Genomic DNA, 15,569 nt, shown 5'->3' with positions numbered 1-15,569 from the left:
AAACACTAAAAAGTTTCAATACAGGCAGCCACTGTCTTATTTTCACATCCTAAGTATAAAAAAAGAAGCAATCACATATTACTTCTTTTTAAAGTTTATTCATTTCTTTTGAGAAAGAGAGTGCAAGTGGGGAAGGGGCAGAGAGAGAGAGAGAGAGAGAAAGAGAGAGAGAGAGAGAGAGAGACTCCCAAGCAGGCTCCACACCACCAGTGCAGAGCCCCATGCAGGGCCTGACTCTCACGAACCACGAGATCGTGACCTAAGCCGAAGTCGGACGCTCGACCGATGGAGCCCCCCAGGCACCCCAGTAATCGCATATTACTTATACATGTCCTGGTATAATCGATTCTCTTTCAGAAACAAGGAAAGGGAGAGAGAGGGAGGGAGGAGAAAGCGGGAGGCGCAAAGTGATGGGGGCCTGAGGAGGCTTGTAAAGGGCGAGATGTCAAGAAGGAGTCACTGTGAAAAAGCAGGTCTTACAGGTCAGAGCTGACGGCAGGCCAACCTCGAAGAGGAATCTTGGAGAGGATTTAGCCGAAAAAATAAAGACACCTGTTAAATTTTAATTTCAGGTAAATAGCAAATAATTTTTTAGAATAAATATGCTCCAAATATTGCTTTTTTAAAAAATGTAAGTATATCCAAAATACTGCACAGGACATATTTTTATCTAAAACAAGCCATGACATTAAAATTTAACTGGGTGACACATTTTTATTTGCTAAATCTGGTAATACTAGCCCGGAACCAATTCCCAAAATCCTTTTTTAGAAATGTCAAATCCCTTATTTTAAATTCAACTAAAAACACTTCCTCCATTTAAACTAGTCTCTTCTAAGTTTCAAAGAAAAATGCAAATTTTAAGAAACCGCAAAACTTTAACGGGGTCCATTTGTGATGTCAAATCACCCCCGATCACATTCCTGCTCCCTGCATGCATTTTCAGGGCCACAAACTCAACTGCTGTACAAATGTTTAGCATCGGAAAGGAATGTGGAGGTGACCATTAAAAAGTTACATAAATCGACTAAAGACTGTGAAAGGTAAGGAGAACTGGGGCACCAATTTCGAACTAGATTAACAGCCACTGCTGAGATCAGAGGGCAGTTTTGCTCTCAGTTAATTTATTAAATTTTCTGGTACAGACATGCACACTAAAGAAGCCTGTACCAAAACAGAAGGAATTTTAGATTTTTTTTATTTTTTAGAGAAAGCGTGTGCACGTACACGCGCGTGATGGGGGAAAGGACACAGGGCGAGGGAGAGGGACTCTTAAGCAGATTCCATGCCCAGTGAGGGACTCAATCTCACAACAGCAGGATCATGACCTGAGCTGACTGACATCAAGAGTTGGACGCTCAACCAACCGAGCCGCCCAGGCGCCCTGACTTAAATCTAAAATTTAGTTCCTGCTTAAATCTAAAATTTGTTGGGGCGCCCAGTGTCTCAATGGGTTGATCGTCTGACTCTTGATTTTGGCTCAGGTCACGATCTCACAGTTGGGGGATAGAGCCCATGTCAGGCTTTGCACTGACGGTATGGAGCCTGCTCAGGATTCTCTCTCTCTCTGCTCCTCCCCCTCTGGTGCAATCCTGTGCGCTCTCTCTCTAAAATAGATAAACTCAAAAACAATCAGAGGGGAGCCTGGGTGGCTCAGTCGGTTAAGTGTTCGACTTTGGCTCAGGTCATGATCTCACGGTTCGTGGGTTCGAGCCCCGCGTTGGGCTCTGTGCTGACAGCTCGGAGCCTGGAGCTGCTTCGGATTCTGTGTCTCCCTCTCTCTCTGCCCCTCCCCCACTCATGGTCACTCACACTCTCTCTCTCAAGAATAAATAAACATTCGGGGCGCCTGGGTGGCTCAGTTAAGTGTCTGAATTCGGCTCAGGTCATGGGTTCATGGGTTCAAGCCCCACGTCAGGTTCTGTGCTGACAGCTCGGGGCCTGGAACCTGCTTTGGATTCTGTGTCTCCCTCTCACTCTGCCCCTCCCCCACTCACACTCTGTCTCTCTCTCTCTCTCTCTCTCTCTCAAAAGTAAATAAACATTAAAAAAAAGAATAAAAATAAATACATACACAGGACCTACATTACAGTAAGCCTACTTTTGCTATATGAGATCAAAGGTTATATATATCTGCCCCAAGTGATTTCTTTATACAGTGAGGCCTATGGTTCTTAACCCTGGCTGCATATTGAAATCTCCTGGTTTTTTTTTTTTTTGTTTTTTGTTAAAGTTTATTTATTTTGGGAGTGAGGAGGGCAGAGAGAGAGAGGGGGAGAGAGAATCCCAAGCAGGCTTCTTGTTGTCAGTGAGCTGTTGGGGCTTGAACTCACAAACTGTGAGATCACGACTGAGCTGAAAGCGTAAGTCTGATGCTTAACCAACTGAGCCACCCAAGTGCCCCAAAATCTTCTGTTGATGAATGCCTGGGCAGAGGTACCAGCAACAGTGATTTTCATTCAATTCTTTGAGGTAAAGCCAGTCAATTGTTTTTAACTGTTCCCCGGGAGATCCTTGACTACTAGCGTGTTAAGAAATAGGAAGTAAAACAGAACACAAACACGCACGTACTGGAATAAGCAGGTGTGCCCAGCCCCACAGACACTCTCAGCAGGCTTCAACAGCTATAAATACAACAGCACTGTATTTATTTGGTATGTTTCGCTCTCGTCCACCATATCATGTCTGCCCGTGCTAGATCTACACCTTAAACACACGCTCAGTAACTAAAAAAATTATGTAAGTAAACCTTCAGAAATACACACAATTGTTTTTCATGTTCTATTACTTCCCGTAATAGTGTTCAGATAACTGGTGGTAGCGGAGCCCCAACCGCGAGGTCACGAAGCGTCCGCTGTGGACTGATGTCAGGTTAGCCAAGTTTTATAAAGCCTTTAGTTACGACCTGCGAAAACTGGTGTATCTTTAAAGACAACCGGGTTCTCCAGGATGTCTAAAACACTACAAAATTACTTCTGAAAGTACCCATTTTATTCAGTAGTCAGAAACTAAACAAAAACCTTCAAAGACCGGAAAGGAAGTGACACTACCCTGCAAGGACAAAGGTGCGTCGCGTGCCTAACAGTGACAGTTCACGGCGGCACGCTAGGGCCGCGTTAGGGCACTGCTGTTGTTTTAATGTTCACTTCTTAAACGATTCTTTTTGAGCCTGAAAAATAAAACCAGCCACCGAGAAAGTGAACATCACTCACAATACAGACCTCCGTCTCTCCACGCAGAGGTGTGCAGACGAGAGAGGCTCCGGAAGTCTCTTCCCTGCTCCCCAGGCCCCCACCTTCCGGGTAGGGGACTCCTATGTAGGCGACAGCTCCCACAGAAGCCGCATCACACAGGACTTCCTATCTCCTGATAGGGCTCAAGTAATTAGACCTGTAAATTACGCCTCAAGAGGAGTTTATAAATTTGATAAATGCATAAACTGTTTTAGCAGTGTCAATGCGGGGCCTAGCAACTGACCTCAATTCTTAGAGTGACAAAGAAAGATGACTCTATCCACTTAAAATTCTATGCTCTGTGACCAGCCAGCAGGGCCTCTCACAGAAATCAGTCTGAAAGGCCCATCGTAAGACTGAAAAATGAAAATGGCTGCCGGCCGGAGGAGTCAGGCCTCATCATTTGCAATTCTGTCACCATCGGCGGAAGGCAGGAAATCACGGGCAAAATGCTTTTACCTTTCTGGTTGCTTCTACCTTGAATTCTTCAATTCAAATTTGGCCCTAAAATACCTATGAAATGCTAGCATTCTATTTTCGTAGTCTTCCGAGGGGGATGCAGAGTAGCGGCCGGGTTCGGATGCCGGTTCTATTCACCGGCGGCCATGCGGCCTCATCTGTAAAATGGGGACAATAATGGCATCTTCCTGGCAGAATTAATATATGTACAGCTCTGAGACTACCGTCTGGGACACGGTATCCACTGGGAGGTAATTCTTTTGATCTCATGTTAAAGATAATTTTTTCTTACACGGAAAAAAACCTTTTCTACTCAAAAACTATGCCTTGATTTTTCATTATTTTGGGGGCTCAGCTTAACAGCAGAGAGTATGAAGAAGGTTTCTTTTCCCCAAAGAACAGGAATCCTGTTCAAAAAAACTGTCTTTCAAACAATTCTGTTCTAAACCCAGGTCTTTGTAACCACTCTATTTCAAACCTAAAACAATCCCGTACCACAAAAGTGAACCTTCACCCTAATTCCTGAAAACTTCAATCCTCAATCAAGTGGTAATGAGTCATTTTAAGGCATAAGAAAAAATTCACTACAGAATTTTCATTTACTGCTAAAGCAAAACAAGGCCGGGGGAAATATCTTATACAGAATTATTAAATTCTGAGATTTCTAAGTCCTAAAGATAAGCCTGCCATGTGAAAATTATGAGGTTCTCAATAGGTGCTATGAAATAATGAGATTATCTGATAGTGCACACAAACCTGATATCCTACATAATGGAAAGCTTTATTAACAAAGATCCCAGAGTTTAATTAAATACTTAAAGAAAAACACATATGCCACCATAATACACATATCCAGGAAAAGTTTACATAAGAATTTTAAGTTTTAAATGGGTTAGACAGCTTATTTTTAACTTAGAAAAGTTGCAAAACTGTCACTCTTTAAGAATGGATATATTAAGGGTTCAACATGTGACCTTTAGAGTTTACTTGGGAATGCAGAGATAGGTAATTAAAATAAATTGTGCAAACATATATTACATCAATCTGCACAAATTATAAATTCAATGATGCATTAGTACTGTGTTCAGTGCAATCAAAACATTATCAGTTACTCTCACTGCTACTAATGCTCATGCTCCTAAGTGAAATGTGTTGTAAAATCCGGCACAATGGGCTGGATAGAGACTATCGTGCACTCGTCGGATGAATAAGCAGTCCTTAATTAGCCCATCAGGTTAAGTGCGAGCATTAATGGGCCTTTCCTAAAGTCTAGCTTGACATCTTTCTCCAAACATGGCCAAGAAGAAAGTTCCATTAGCAATATTAATACAAGCTTAGTTGATCATTTTCATTCAATTAACTTCTTTCAATTAAATAGATAGCTTGACAAAAGCAGTGATAAAAGACCTGGAGGGACAGCTGATGATTTGAGCCGCACATTAGTGCGCGAGGGGTCGCGGGTATCAAACGGACTGTAAATCCAGCATTCAATTTGGAAAATGCACTTCTTCTGCTCCCACTCCCTTAATGAGCGATTTTAGCTGACTGGATGTGTTTGCTGCAGAAATTTCATGGCAAGTCAAGCACCCTTTATCTTTTCTTTTTTTCTACCCTCAGTGATACTCGCACTGGTGGGGATTTCCTGCCAGCATTCCAGCCACGGCAACCCGTAACTTCTCTTTGGGCATGGGTAAAAATGAAGATATCCTAAAATAATTTACATGCAACTTATATTACATTAATGACTTTATCACACCTTTTTTTTAAAATGTTTTTTTTTGTTGTTTTTTTTTTAAATTTTTGAGAGAGAGAGAGAGAGAGTGTGAGCAGGGGAGGGGGCAGAGAGAGGAGACACAGAATCCGAAGCAGGCTCCAGGCTCTGAAGTGTCAGCACAGAGCCCGACGTGGGGCTTGAACTCACGAACCATGAGATCATGATCAGAGCCGAAGTCGGAGGCTTAACCGACTGAGCCACCCAGGTGCCCCTTATCCCACTTTTCTTAATCAATTTCTCAAGAGATTAAAAAAAAAAAATCTGTAGAGATCTTTCGGTGAAAAATGAAAATGAAAATATTTTAAAATTTTATTTATACTTCATCCGGTCACTAAAAGTACTTAGAGCAACTTACAAATGATGCATGTAACAATGTAAACACAAGGTTTTAAAAGAAGGCAAAAGTAAAATGAAAATGAATTTTCTTCATTTAAAAAAGTTTTGCAAATTAAGAACGATGCCGGATGCAAACCTGTCCTTCTGTTTTTATGAAATGAATCAAGTCAGGACACGTTTGTACATTGTGTGACCTCCTAAACACACACACACACACACACACACACACACACCCCGCATATTCTATACCTTAAATAACTGAATCCATCGCTTCTGTTCCATTTGTATACACTGTTGCATTTCAGAATTAGTCGTAACCCCAATACTTTGAAATGCTGTAATATACTCTTCTCGAACTTCTGGCTTGGTTTCTGGATAAGCCAACTTGATGATGCCTAGGCATGCATCTCGAAGGCAGCGAGACAACATTATCAGCTCTTCTAGGGTAAAAGGCATCATTGACGATTGTCTCTGACCTACAACTGAGAAACACAGTTCCATATTCTATCATACTTGTTTTTTCTCATTTCTCAACACAGTGAGAGGCTTAAGAGGTTTAAAACTTTTCTATCATCTATGAAAACAGACAGGCAGTGAAGCCAAAAAAACCCAGATTCCGCAAAACTCTTACCTTCTATGGGGTCCCCAAAGAACTCACTGTCGTGTATGGAAATTAGCGAGTGACTGAACAAAGAGCTGAACAGGTAGAAGAGAGGGATGATTCGATTGGAGTCTTCCAAAGACATAGGGGAGCCCCGAGATATCACCTGGAGCAGTGGCACCATGGACCTTGAAATGGGAGCAAAAAGAACCACAATGACTTTAAGGTTAGTTTTCATTTGGGAATGAGTTAAGACAGGCCGTCAGACAAGCATAATCAGGGAAAATTACATTCCCATTAGCAACTGAACTACTTCAAGGGAAGGCAAGTCCTTCTAACAACATGGGTTCGTAAATAACTCCAATTAAAAAGCAGGACACAACCCACCACTCCTTACTAATGTTCCTGCCACCGTGATCAACTGGACGAATCCAGTCACCGAGCGAGCCAGCGGTCCCCAGAGAGAGGTCATAGTAAGTAATGCCACTGTTAAAGACACAGACTTTATTTCTATGTTGAAAACTGTCCCCTTTCTCCCCTCTCTACTTAACGGATTTAACAAAGTACCAAGTTGGTCTCATGAAAAATTTACGCAGTGACTTACATTTGGGAACATTCAAAACGGCCGAGTATGGAACCCTGACCAGAACCTTCAGGAATAAAGGTTCCCCTCTTCTGTGCTGGGCCTTGTTTCCACTCCGCAAGTTCCCTCACCAGCTCCCGTCAGCGCCCCTGCTTGTACCAGGAGGGCTGATCTCAAGTAAGGCCGTCTGCGGGGCGCCCCAGAGTCTCTGTCACAGGTCAGGAGCTGAGAGCTACTACATTTACTTCCGCCACCTGGAACCTGTCCCGTCCTCTCTTGGTCAAATGTGGCCCCTTGTCCTGCTGACCATCCAGTGAACGGAGGGTCACGTGTAAGCACTCCCGCGTCTATCAAGCCCCACGGTCCCCTCAGCGTGTCCCGCCAACCCTGAACAGGCAGGTGTCGTGCGTGATCACCGGCTCATCTTCATCCACGTACGTTTATACTCGAACACTTATTTCCACAAAACCACAGGTGTGAATCAGGTGAACTGTGACCAGGAATAAGGAGCCACAAATTACCAACCGGTTGCCCACCACTGCCAAGTTACGTGAGAGCCCGAAGCAGAAGGTAATGCCAGGCAAATGTACTGTTATTCCTAGTGGGGCTCCGGTGAGCTGGCCATGAGCGGCCTGGAGCGTTAGGGTGTCCACGGGGCCCACTTCAGGGGACAGCACCGCCACCAGCAGGGCCGTGAGAACAGGGACCCAGATGTGCAGCGTGAACTCTGCTGTCCCGCAGAAGAAACACAGCCTGAGCGAGCCGTCCTGCTGTGTGTACCCACAGCACTCGACAGCAGCTCGGTGAAGTGACGGATGTAAGGGGTCTGTCCAAAATAAAAACGCAGTGACGACGTGCCACAAGGGACAGAGTACAAGCATCCTACCTCGTGGCCAAAGCCAGAGACAAAGAAAGGCTCTTTACGTTAGGATACAAGAGGCGTGGGGGCGCCCTTTGAACCGGCCAGTCCTCCTCCTCCCCAGGGACCCCCCGCCCCCCAAACCTAGTCCTGGGCCATTCACACAGTAAAATCGTGCTGACGTACAGCAGGAAGAAAGTTTAACGTCACATGTTTTGTTGTATTAATAAAAATGGATTGTATCTTTTGGTTCCCTTGCAGAGCTCCCCAAAGAACAGATGACAGTGACGGGCAGATGCTGTTTTGGGGGACATGGGACAGGTCGAGTTCAGGGCTACAAGGTGGAGAAGGTATTTCCTGAATCTGGAAGAGTGAGACACCAGCTTCCAGCTGTTAGCCTGTCAGCAGTCCCCGCCCTTAATCGCCACCACCGGTCACGCACGTATGCGCCAGCACACGTAAGATGCTGACATGCGTTCCCTAAAGGAGAGGAGGGCGATTATTCAACATGAGCTGCTTTTTTCTCCTTGACCCCCATAAGGTAAGCAAAAGGAATGAATCATCTTCATTTTAATGACAGAAACTGTGGCTGGCAAGAAGGGTCAGATGTGGGCCTCTGGTCCCCTCCAGCAGACACGTTTCTTGATTCTCCGCTGACCGTTCTTTTGGCCGTAAACACTGACTCAGGTATTCCTCTAAAAACAGGTCAATCACAAAGACTTATGTGCAAATAAAAAGTCCATAATTTACTGTAATGGAAAAGACACTGGTTCAGAACTTGGGAGAGCCGGCTGCCACAGGAGCATCGCTGGGGCCACGGGTGACCCCTCCCCTCTGGACACGCCCTCTGGACGAGGCTCCCACCCCGGGCTGCAGCAACCACTCCTCCTTGGATCAAGGTTTCTCTGCTACAGAAGTTTCTACTGAATGCTTTCCTGCCTAAAATGAGGTTGGTTTTTTAATATTTTTTTTTACGGCTTTGGTGGAAGGTTTATTGTTGTTGTTTTCTTAACAGAAAAGGTAGGGAAGGAGCACCTGGCTGGCTCAGTCGGTAGAGCATGCTAAAGTATCTTTTTAAGTTTATTCATTTTGAGGAGAGCGAGAGGGAGAACATGCACGGGGGAAGGGCAGAAAGGGAGACAAAGAGAGAATCCCAAGCCAGCTTCATGCCGTCAGCGCAGAGCCTGACTTGGGGCTCGATCCCATGAACTATGAGGTCATGACCTGAGCCGAAATTGAGAGGCGCTCAACCAACTGAGCCACCCAGGCCCCTCACCTGAAACGAGTTTTAAGAGCGCTACTTAGACTACTGTCAGTACTACTTACTACTGGTGTCAGTGTGACAAGAATTCATAATGAGAACAGTCCCCACAGAGTTAGAGACAACGAGGCACCACGCCAGCCTCGGGGTCAGAGAAATGACCGCCCAGGCCGTGACCCGGCAAAGCCCCTCCCGCGATGGTAAAGGGATGTCTCACGACAAAGACAAGCCAGCCAGCCACGTGGTCGTTTGGGGTCAGCTGCACCCCAATCACCCAGGAGCCTGTGAGGTCACAGACCCCTGGGCTTCTAACCCAGGCCGGCGAGACTCGGGGGTCACAAAGAAATGTACGTTTTCACACGCTCGTCATGACCCTTAGAACTCAGAGGTCCCAGCGGAAGTCTTGTTATGAAACGATTTCCAAGCTAACTCAATGCCAGTTTCAGGAAAATCAGGTATTTAAGTTTTAAATTTTACTCCAATGGTAAATTCAAGAAACTTACAGATTATTAACACAATCCTAGTACGTATCCCATCATAAGTTTCTTGAGGGACTTTAATTCAATATGGAAAATGAAACCCAAATTCTCCATCTGGCTTCTAAGCAATGAGTTTTAAAACTTTTGTGAAATTCACCAACTTATAAAGTAGTATCAGCAGTTTGCTATAATTAATAACACCTCATTTTCCTTCACACCACGACCCCACCTCCTTACAAGCCAGACACTGTGCACCCCAGGCGGCCGTCAGGCACAGCGTGGGCCGGGGCAGGTCGCTAAGCTGAAACACTCGGAGCCCGAAGATCACTTCCTGCCCCAGCGATCCCTGATCTTTTGCGCTAAACAAACCTGTCATGTGCCAAGGCCGGCACAGCCGTTAAGTGGCTGAAAGGCACCAAAAAACGAAACCAAACACACATGAAAGCCCTACATTTTTATCTGAGAAGGAAAGGATGTAAAAGAATTTCTCTAGACACTAAGGCATCCAAGGTTCTCTCCCATCTCGGCCGCTCCTCCCTGTTCATGTCACCTCTAGGAGTGTCATCAGCTGCTGCGGGATCATTATAAGCTCCCTCTGCTCACACCAGATGCAGTAACATTAAACGAAGAAAACCAAGTATGTCACTCAAAGTAAAACTATCAACGAACTGACATCCCCTCTTATTGTAAGACTAGCTTGTACAGATGCCTCGCATACGGTCTCCTGCTGCCCAGGAGCTGACCGGGAGACAAAGGCAGCAAACGTGGTCGCCCTTTCTCTGTGTGTCACCACCTGACACCTCACAGACCAACCCGGTGCGTGTCTGCATTTTGGGCACCTCATCCTCACTCACCAAAAACTGTTTCAACTTCCTGTCGAAGGGAGGGAGGGAGGGGAAGGGAAGGGAGGGAGGGGAAGGGAAGGGAAAGGGCAGGGTGGGGCGGGGCGAGAGAGACAGAGAGAGGCGGGCAATGCCAAGGCAATGCCTTCCAAACTCTCGCCCTGAAGGTGAGATGTGCCTGTCCTTCGTCAGACAGGCCAGACAGGCTGCAGGCCGCTGTAACTGCCAGCACAGAGAGCTGCATTCTGGAAGTGCAGTCTCTGGTCGCCTGAGCCACATGCTTCATTTTCGCTGTTACGGCAGAGAGGGGTTGGCAGAGAGGGGTTAGCGCGGACTCCTGATGGAGGAGAGATTCGATGGGACGCTAGGCTACGTCAGCTCACCATGAAGGATGTGTGAACATTAAATTCTCTGCTTAGTACACATCCAATTAAAATGTGTATATTAAAGATTCTAGAACTTAAGTTACATGCCGATTCATATAAGAAAAATCATGGGGGAGGGGAAGGAAAAAAAGAAGTTAGGGAGGGAGGGAGCCAAACCATAAGAGACTCTTAAAAACTGAGGATAAACTGAGGGTTGATGGGGGGGTGGGAGGGCGGGGAGGGTGGGTGATGGGCATTGAGGAGGGCACCTGTTGGGACGAGCACTGGGTGTTGTATGGAAACCAATTTGACAATAGATTTCATATTAAAAAAAAAGAAAGAAAAACCTAATTACACAAACAAAAGTTTCAAAAAGCAACGTCTATAATATTTTACGTTTTAATGTCTGTAATGGTGTTAAATTTGCTTCAGCTCTATATTTTCACTATCAAAAATATATGAAAGTCATATGGAGCAAAGAAATATCAAGCCTGTGGTTGAAAAAAAATGACTAGGATTTTAAAAACAAATGTACTTTCAAATAAAGCCATCCGCTTAATATATACAGATAACTGTAAATTAGGCATTAATTTCTTTTTATAAAATTGAGACCATCTAGAATTTTTCTTACATAAAATAGTACTTTAAAATACCATCTTACAATATCTTTATTAGGTCACGACTTCCCACATGCTTCAAGTTAAGCTCAATTTCTAAGTCCACGCAGCACATACCCTGTGATCGTCCGTGTTGTCATAGAAGATATGAGAAACCACAGGTGTCTCAGAAACCTGGCATTAAAGGCTAAACTGTAGAGAAGCCTAAAAAGGAATGGGGGTAAAAAAGTGAGAATAAGTGCATATTCATTCAATATATTTCTTCAAAATTAAAGAAAGCTATAAACAAAAGATAAATGTACAATTCAGAAAATGTCTGTATTAACCCACAAACAGCATGCTTCCCACCCCAGGCTGCTTGCTGAGTGTGACCGGGAGTCACTGGTGAGTCCCAGACGCCATCGGTCCACGTGCATGCTCCAGAGCAACGGTCCTGCACCAAGAGAAGGACACGGGCTGCTTCAGAGCAAATACCATGTGTTACTAACGTATATTTAACATTTTGAAACCGCTGCCTCGTCTTAAGTCATCATTCTTGAAACAAACATACAAATACATGTTTTTTAACGTTAACTAACATGTCAAAATTCAAATGGGGCACCTGGGTGGCTCCGTCGGTTAAGCATCAGACTTGATTTCGGCTCAAGTCATGATCTGACGGTTTGTGGGATCAAGCCCCACATGGGGCTCTCCCTCTCTGCCTTTCCCCTGCATGTGCACACGCACACACACACTCTCCAAACAAGTAAACAAACAAAAATAAATAAAAGTATATTTTAAAGGTTTTTAAAAACCCTCCCGTATAATATCGACTTGATTAAAAAGCCTAAAAACCTTTGGGGATAAAGGCAGAGGCTTACCGAACTCTAACTCCATGGTGCACAGTGCCTGTGTGTGATAGGACACACTTGCTCATCACAGTGTTGTAATCAGAAAAAAACTTGCATAAAACAGTTTTAGAAGTGTAGGAGTCAAAAATTAAATTTCAAACTTGTGGGATTAAATGACAGTAAAAATGGTTTAGGATAGTAGGAAAACAGGGTTTTAAGAAAGGAATGTCACCTTACTTTAGAATCATCTTAGAACAAGAAAGTAGAAGGGCAAAAACAAAGGTGGTTTTTGCAGAACCAAGGAACATAAACATGGTCAGCGGCATGAGAGGACACGTTAGGGAGGATTCTGGAAGGAGAACGTGCAGATGAAGCTCCTAGGAGAGCAGAACCCCACGTTTCAAGTGCCTGTGGACCAAGCACCAGTCCTACACCTGTTGGGTGGGGTGCCAAAGCTCACACTGAGTCACCTCCAAGCCGGAATCCGACCCCAATTTGTCAAGCCGGCTCGTGGCAAGAACCAGTCCCAGACTCCGGAGTAACAGAGGGCCCTTCGGTCTCCTCAGGGGTGTGGCCACAAGCCCCAGTGGCCCCGAGACCACTTCTACTTCTCCTCATAAGAAACGACCACGAACAATGAGGGGCGCCTGGCGGGGGGGGCTGTCGATTAAGCGTCCGACTCTTGATTTCAGCTCAGGTCATGATCCCACGATTCGTGAGATCGAGCCCCAGGTCGGGCTCTGCGCTAATGAAGACAGCTCTCTCTCCGGGTGCTCCCCCCCCCCCGCCCCTCCCTGGCTCATTCTCTCTCTCTCTCAAAACAGATAAATAAGCTTAAAAAAATAGTGCCTGCTCCATCTCTGAGATATTTAAAATGCTTACCACACACCTAACACGTGAAGAGTGTTAAATGTTGACTTTCCTGCCTTGACGGACTTTCACAGACTATGAAGGATGTCCAAACAACCACATGTAAAACAAAGAGAGGAAAAAGCTACAAAAAACCCAAACTTACAGCATAGAAGAATTCTAGAAGGTCATATTTGCTTGCCTTGTTAGTTCTTTCAAAAATGCATTATCTAGTGTAATTTTACCGACAGCAACAAGATTACTTAAAATCGTGTTAAATATAAATACTGAAACTCAAGCACGTCAGAAATGCGAGAGATTCCGTATTTTCATCTCGTGTCTCCTTTGCTCTTCTCTCTTAAGAGCAACACAACGACACAGCCAAGGAGCATTGGCAACATTTCCTGCTATCTTCCCACAGACACCCAGACTTAACACCCTGGGACAGATCTCCAGATACGAGGTGTGCACACACAAGCAGAAAGGCATCTCCCAGCACACCGTCTGACAGCGCAGTCCCCCTTACGACTATCATTACCATCTTTCCACATAAAAATCTATGCTTCTGAAACACCATTTTAATGGCCACATAGCAAACGTTGTATTCCAGATTTAACTTTGAAAGAACTGTATTACCTAAATTAATCAGTAGGCAAAAATAAAACAAATTATTAAACATGTTTATAAATTACAGAGGTGCCTGGGTGGCTCAGTCAGTTAGGCGTCTGACTCTTGATTCCAGCTCAGGGCATGATCTCATGGTTGTGAGGGCTCCTCGCTGACAGTGAGAAGCCTGCCTGGGATTCCCCCGCCCTGCTCACACTCTCGCGCGCTCTCTCAAAATAAATAAATAAACATTTTACAGAAACATTTTTATAAATCACTGAAGGTTATTTAGTTTGGGGCTTTACTGCTAAAAGGTAAGGAAGTAACATGTTCTTTATGTAAACTGGGATATATTCCAAATTACCCATGAAGTTTTATTTAGCTGAGATAAACCTATGAGTTAATTAGTAAAGGGCAACATTTTCAACCCAGGTCATAAATTCAGGCCTGTTGTCTGCAGGACTATTAAGTTATTAAAGAGGACACAGTGGGGGACACCAGCTCACACACAGGCAGGAAAGGCATTCTCAGACACCTCCTCCGCACATAAAGGTGTCACAGGTAAAAGAAATATGACAAGTCACCACCCAGAGTCCATTCGCCTCTTGTAGACACAGGTAGAGACGTAGTGCTTTTCCTGCTGAAAGTATCACGTTATTGACAAGAGTAGTATTAAAATACATGCGTAACGTTTCACCCCCGAGAAAATATAAGATGGAAAATAAATTCTAAATTTCCTTAATTATTATAAAAGTTTTAAGGCGTATTTCAGTTTGAGGCAACTTGCCAAAAAAGTTTTCCTCACAAACTGAAAACTCAGAATCAAGAGAAGCTTCAGGCATGCAGCTCTATTAACCTTCCAGTGCTAAGACCACACAGGTTTACACAGACCATTCCCCTCTTCCTGACAACTGCTTTTATTTAAAATTGAACAGACTGAACTTTCCCTCATACTACAGTCTCATTAAAATGGGGGAAGGGGCGCCTGGGTGTCTCAGTCCGTTAGGTGTCCGACTTCAGCTCAGGTCATGATGTCACAGCTCGTGGGTTCGAGCCCCGCATCGGGCTCTGTGCTGACAGCTTAGAGCCTGGGGCCTGCTTCTGCTTCTGTGTCTCCCTCTCTCTCTGCCCCTAACCCACTCACGCTCTGTCTCTATCAAAAAATGGATAAACGTTAAAAAAACATTTTTTTTTTTAAAGATGGGGGAAAACACGGGCGCCTGGGTGGCTCGGTCGGTTAAGCGTCCGACTCGGCTCAGGTCATGATCTCACAGCTCGTGGGTTCGAGCCCCGCGTCGGGCTCTGTGCTGACAGCTTAGAGCCTGGAGCCTGCTTCGGATTCTGTGTCTCCTTCTCTCTGCCCCTCCTCTGTTCCTGCTCTATCTCTCTCTCAAAAACAAACAAACATCAATAAATAAAATAAATAAAATAAAACTGGGAAAACAGCATTAATGCCCTTCAGTGCTTTCCTTATCATTCCTTAACACCACTCTTGAAAAATACACTCAAGAAGATCAACACAGCCTTCATGTGTGCTTTTGCCAAGTTGACTTGTATTTCCTGTGAATCAATTATCACTCATAAAAATCTAGAAAATTCTTAGAAGTTTCAAAACCCACTTACTGCTAAATTTGACCAAATCAACACCACTTTATTAACTAGATGTGTCTAACAATAACTACTATCAATTTCTTTATAATCTATACATGACTTCAAAATGGATATAATAACAAAATCATTATGTGCTGAAATGTTTAGAAGCTCACAAATCTTATTTGACTTTTACAACAGAAAATTTTAACATGAATCAGTAGCAAATTAAATGTATTGATTATACAGAAAATATCACTGATAATAAAAGCAAGCATGAAGTCA

General features: G+C 44.3%; 1 protein-coding gene across 2 annotated transcripts in view; it reads right to left on the bottom strand.

The window, feature by feature from the left end:
* UBE3C (ubiquitin protein ligase E3C) overlaps nucleotides 1-15,569 on the bottom strand; it is a 121,600-nt gene that overhangs the window by 54,406 nt on the left and 51,625 nt on the right. The window contains exons 11-13 of one of the 2 annotated variants that reach the window (XM_047097399.1): nucleotides 11,527-11,613; nucleotides 6,434-6,591; nucleotides 6,052-6,284 (exon numbers count right to left, since the gene is read on the bottom strand). In XM_047097399.1, the coding sequence (XP_046953355.1) occupies nucleotides 6,052-6,284; nucleotides 6,434-6,591; nucleotides 11,527-11,613 (478 nt within the window). The remainder of the gene's footprint in view (nucleotides 1-6,051; nucleotides 6,285-6,433; nucleotides 6,592-11,526; nucleotides 11,614-15,569) is intronic. The other variant, XM_047097400.1, reaches the window with a different exon arrangement.

This window comes from Lynx rufus, unplaced genomic scaffold (genome assembly GCF_022079265.1).
Source record: "Lynx rufus isolate CCGP_SWC_20201006 ecotype Redwood Valley unplaced genomic scaffold, mLynRuf1.p SCAF_4, whole genome shotgun sequence".
Taxonomy (NCBI): Eukaryota; Metazoa; Chordata; class Mammalia; order Carnivora; family Felidae; genus Lynx; species Lynx rufus.
This window is presented reverse-complemented; position numbering and strand designations above follow the sequence as displayed.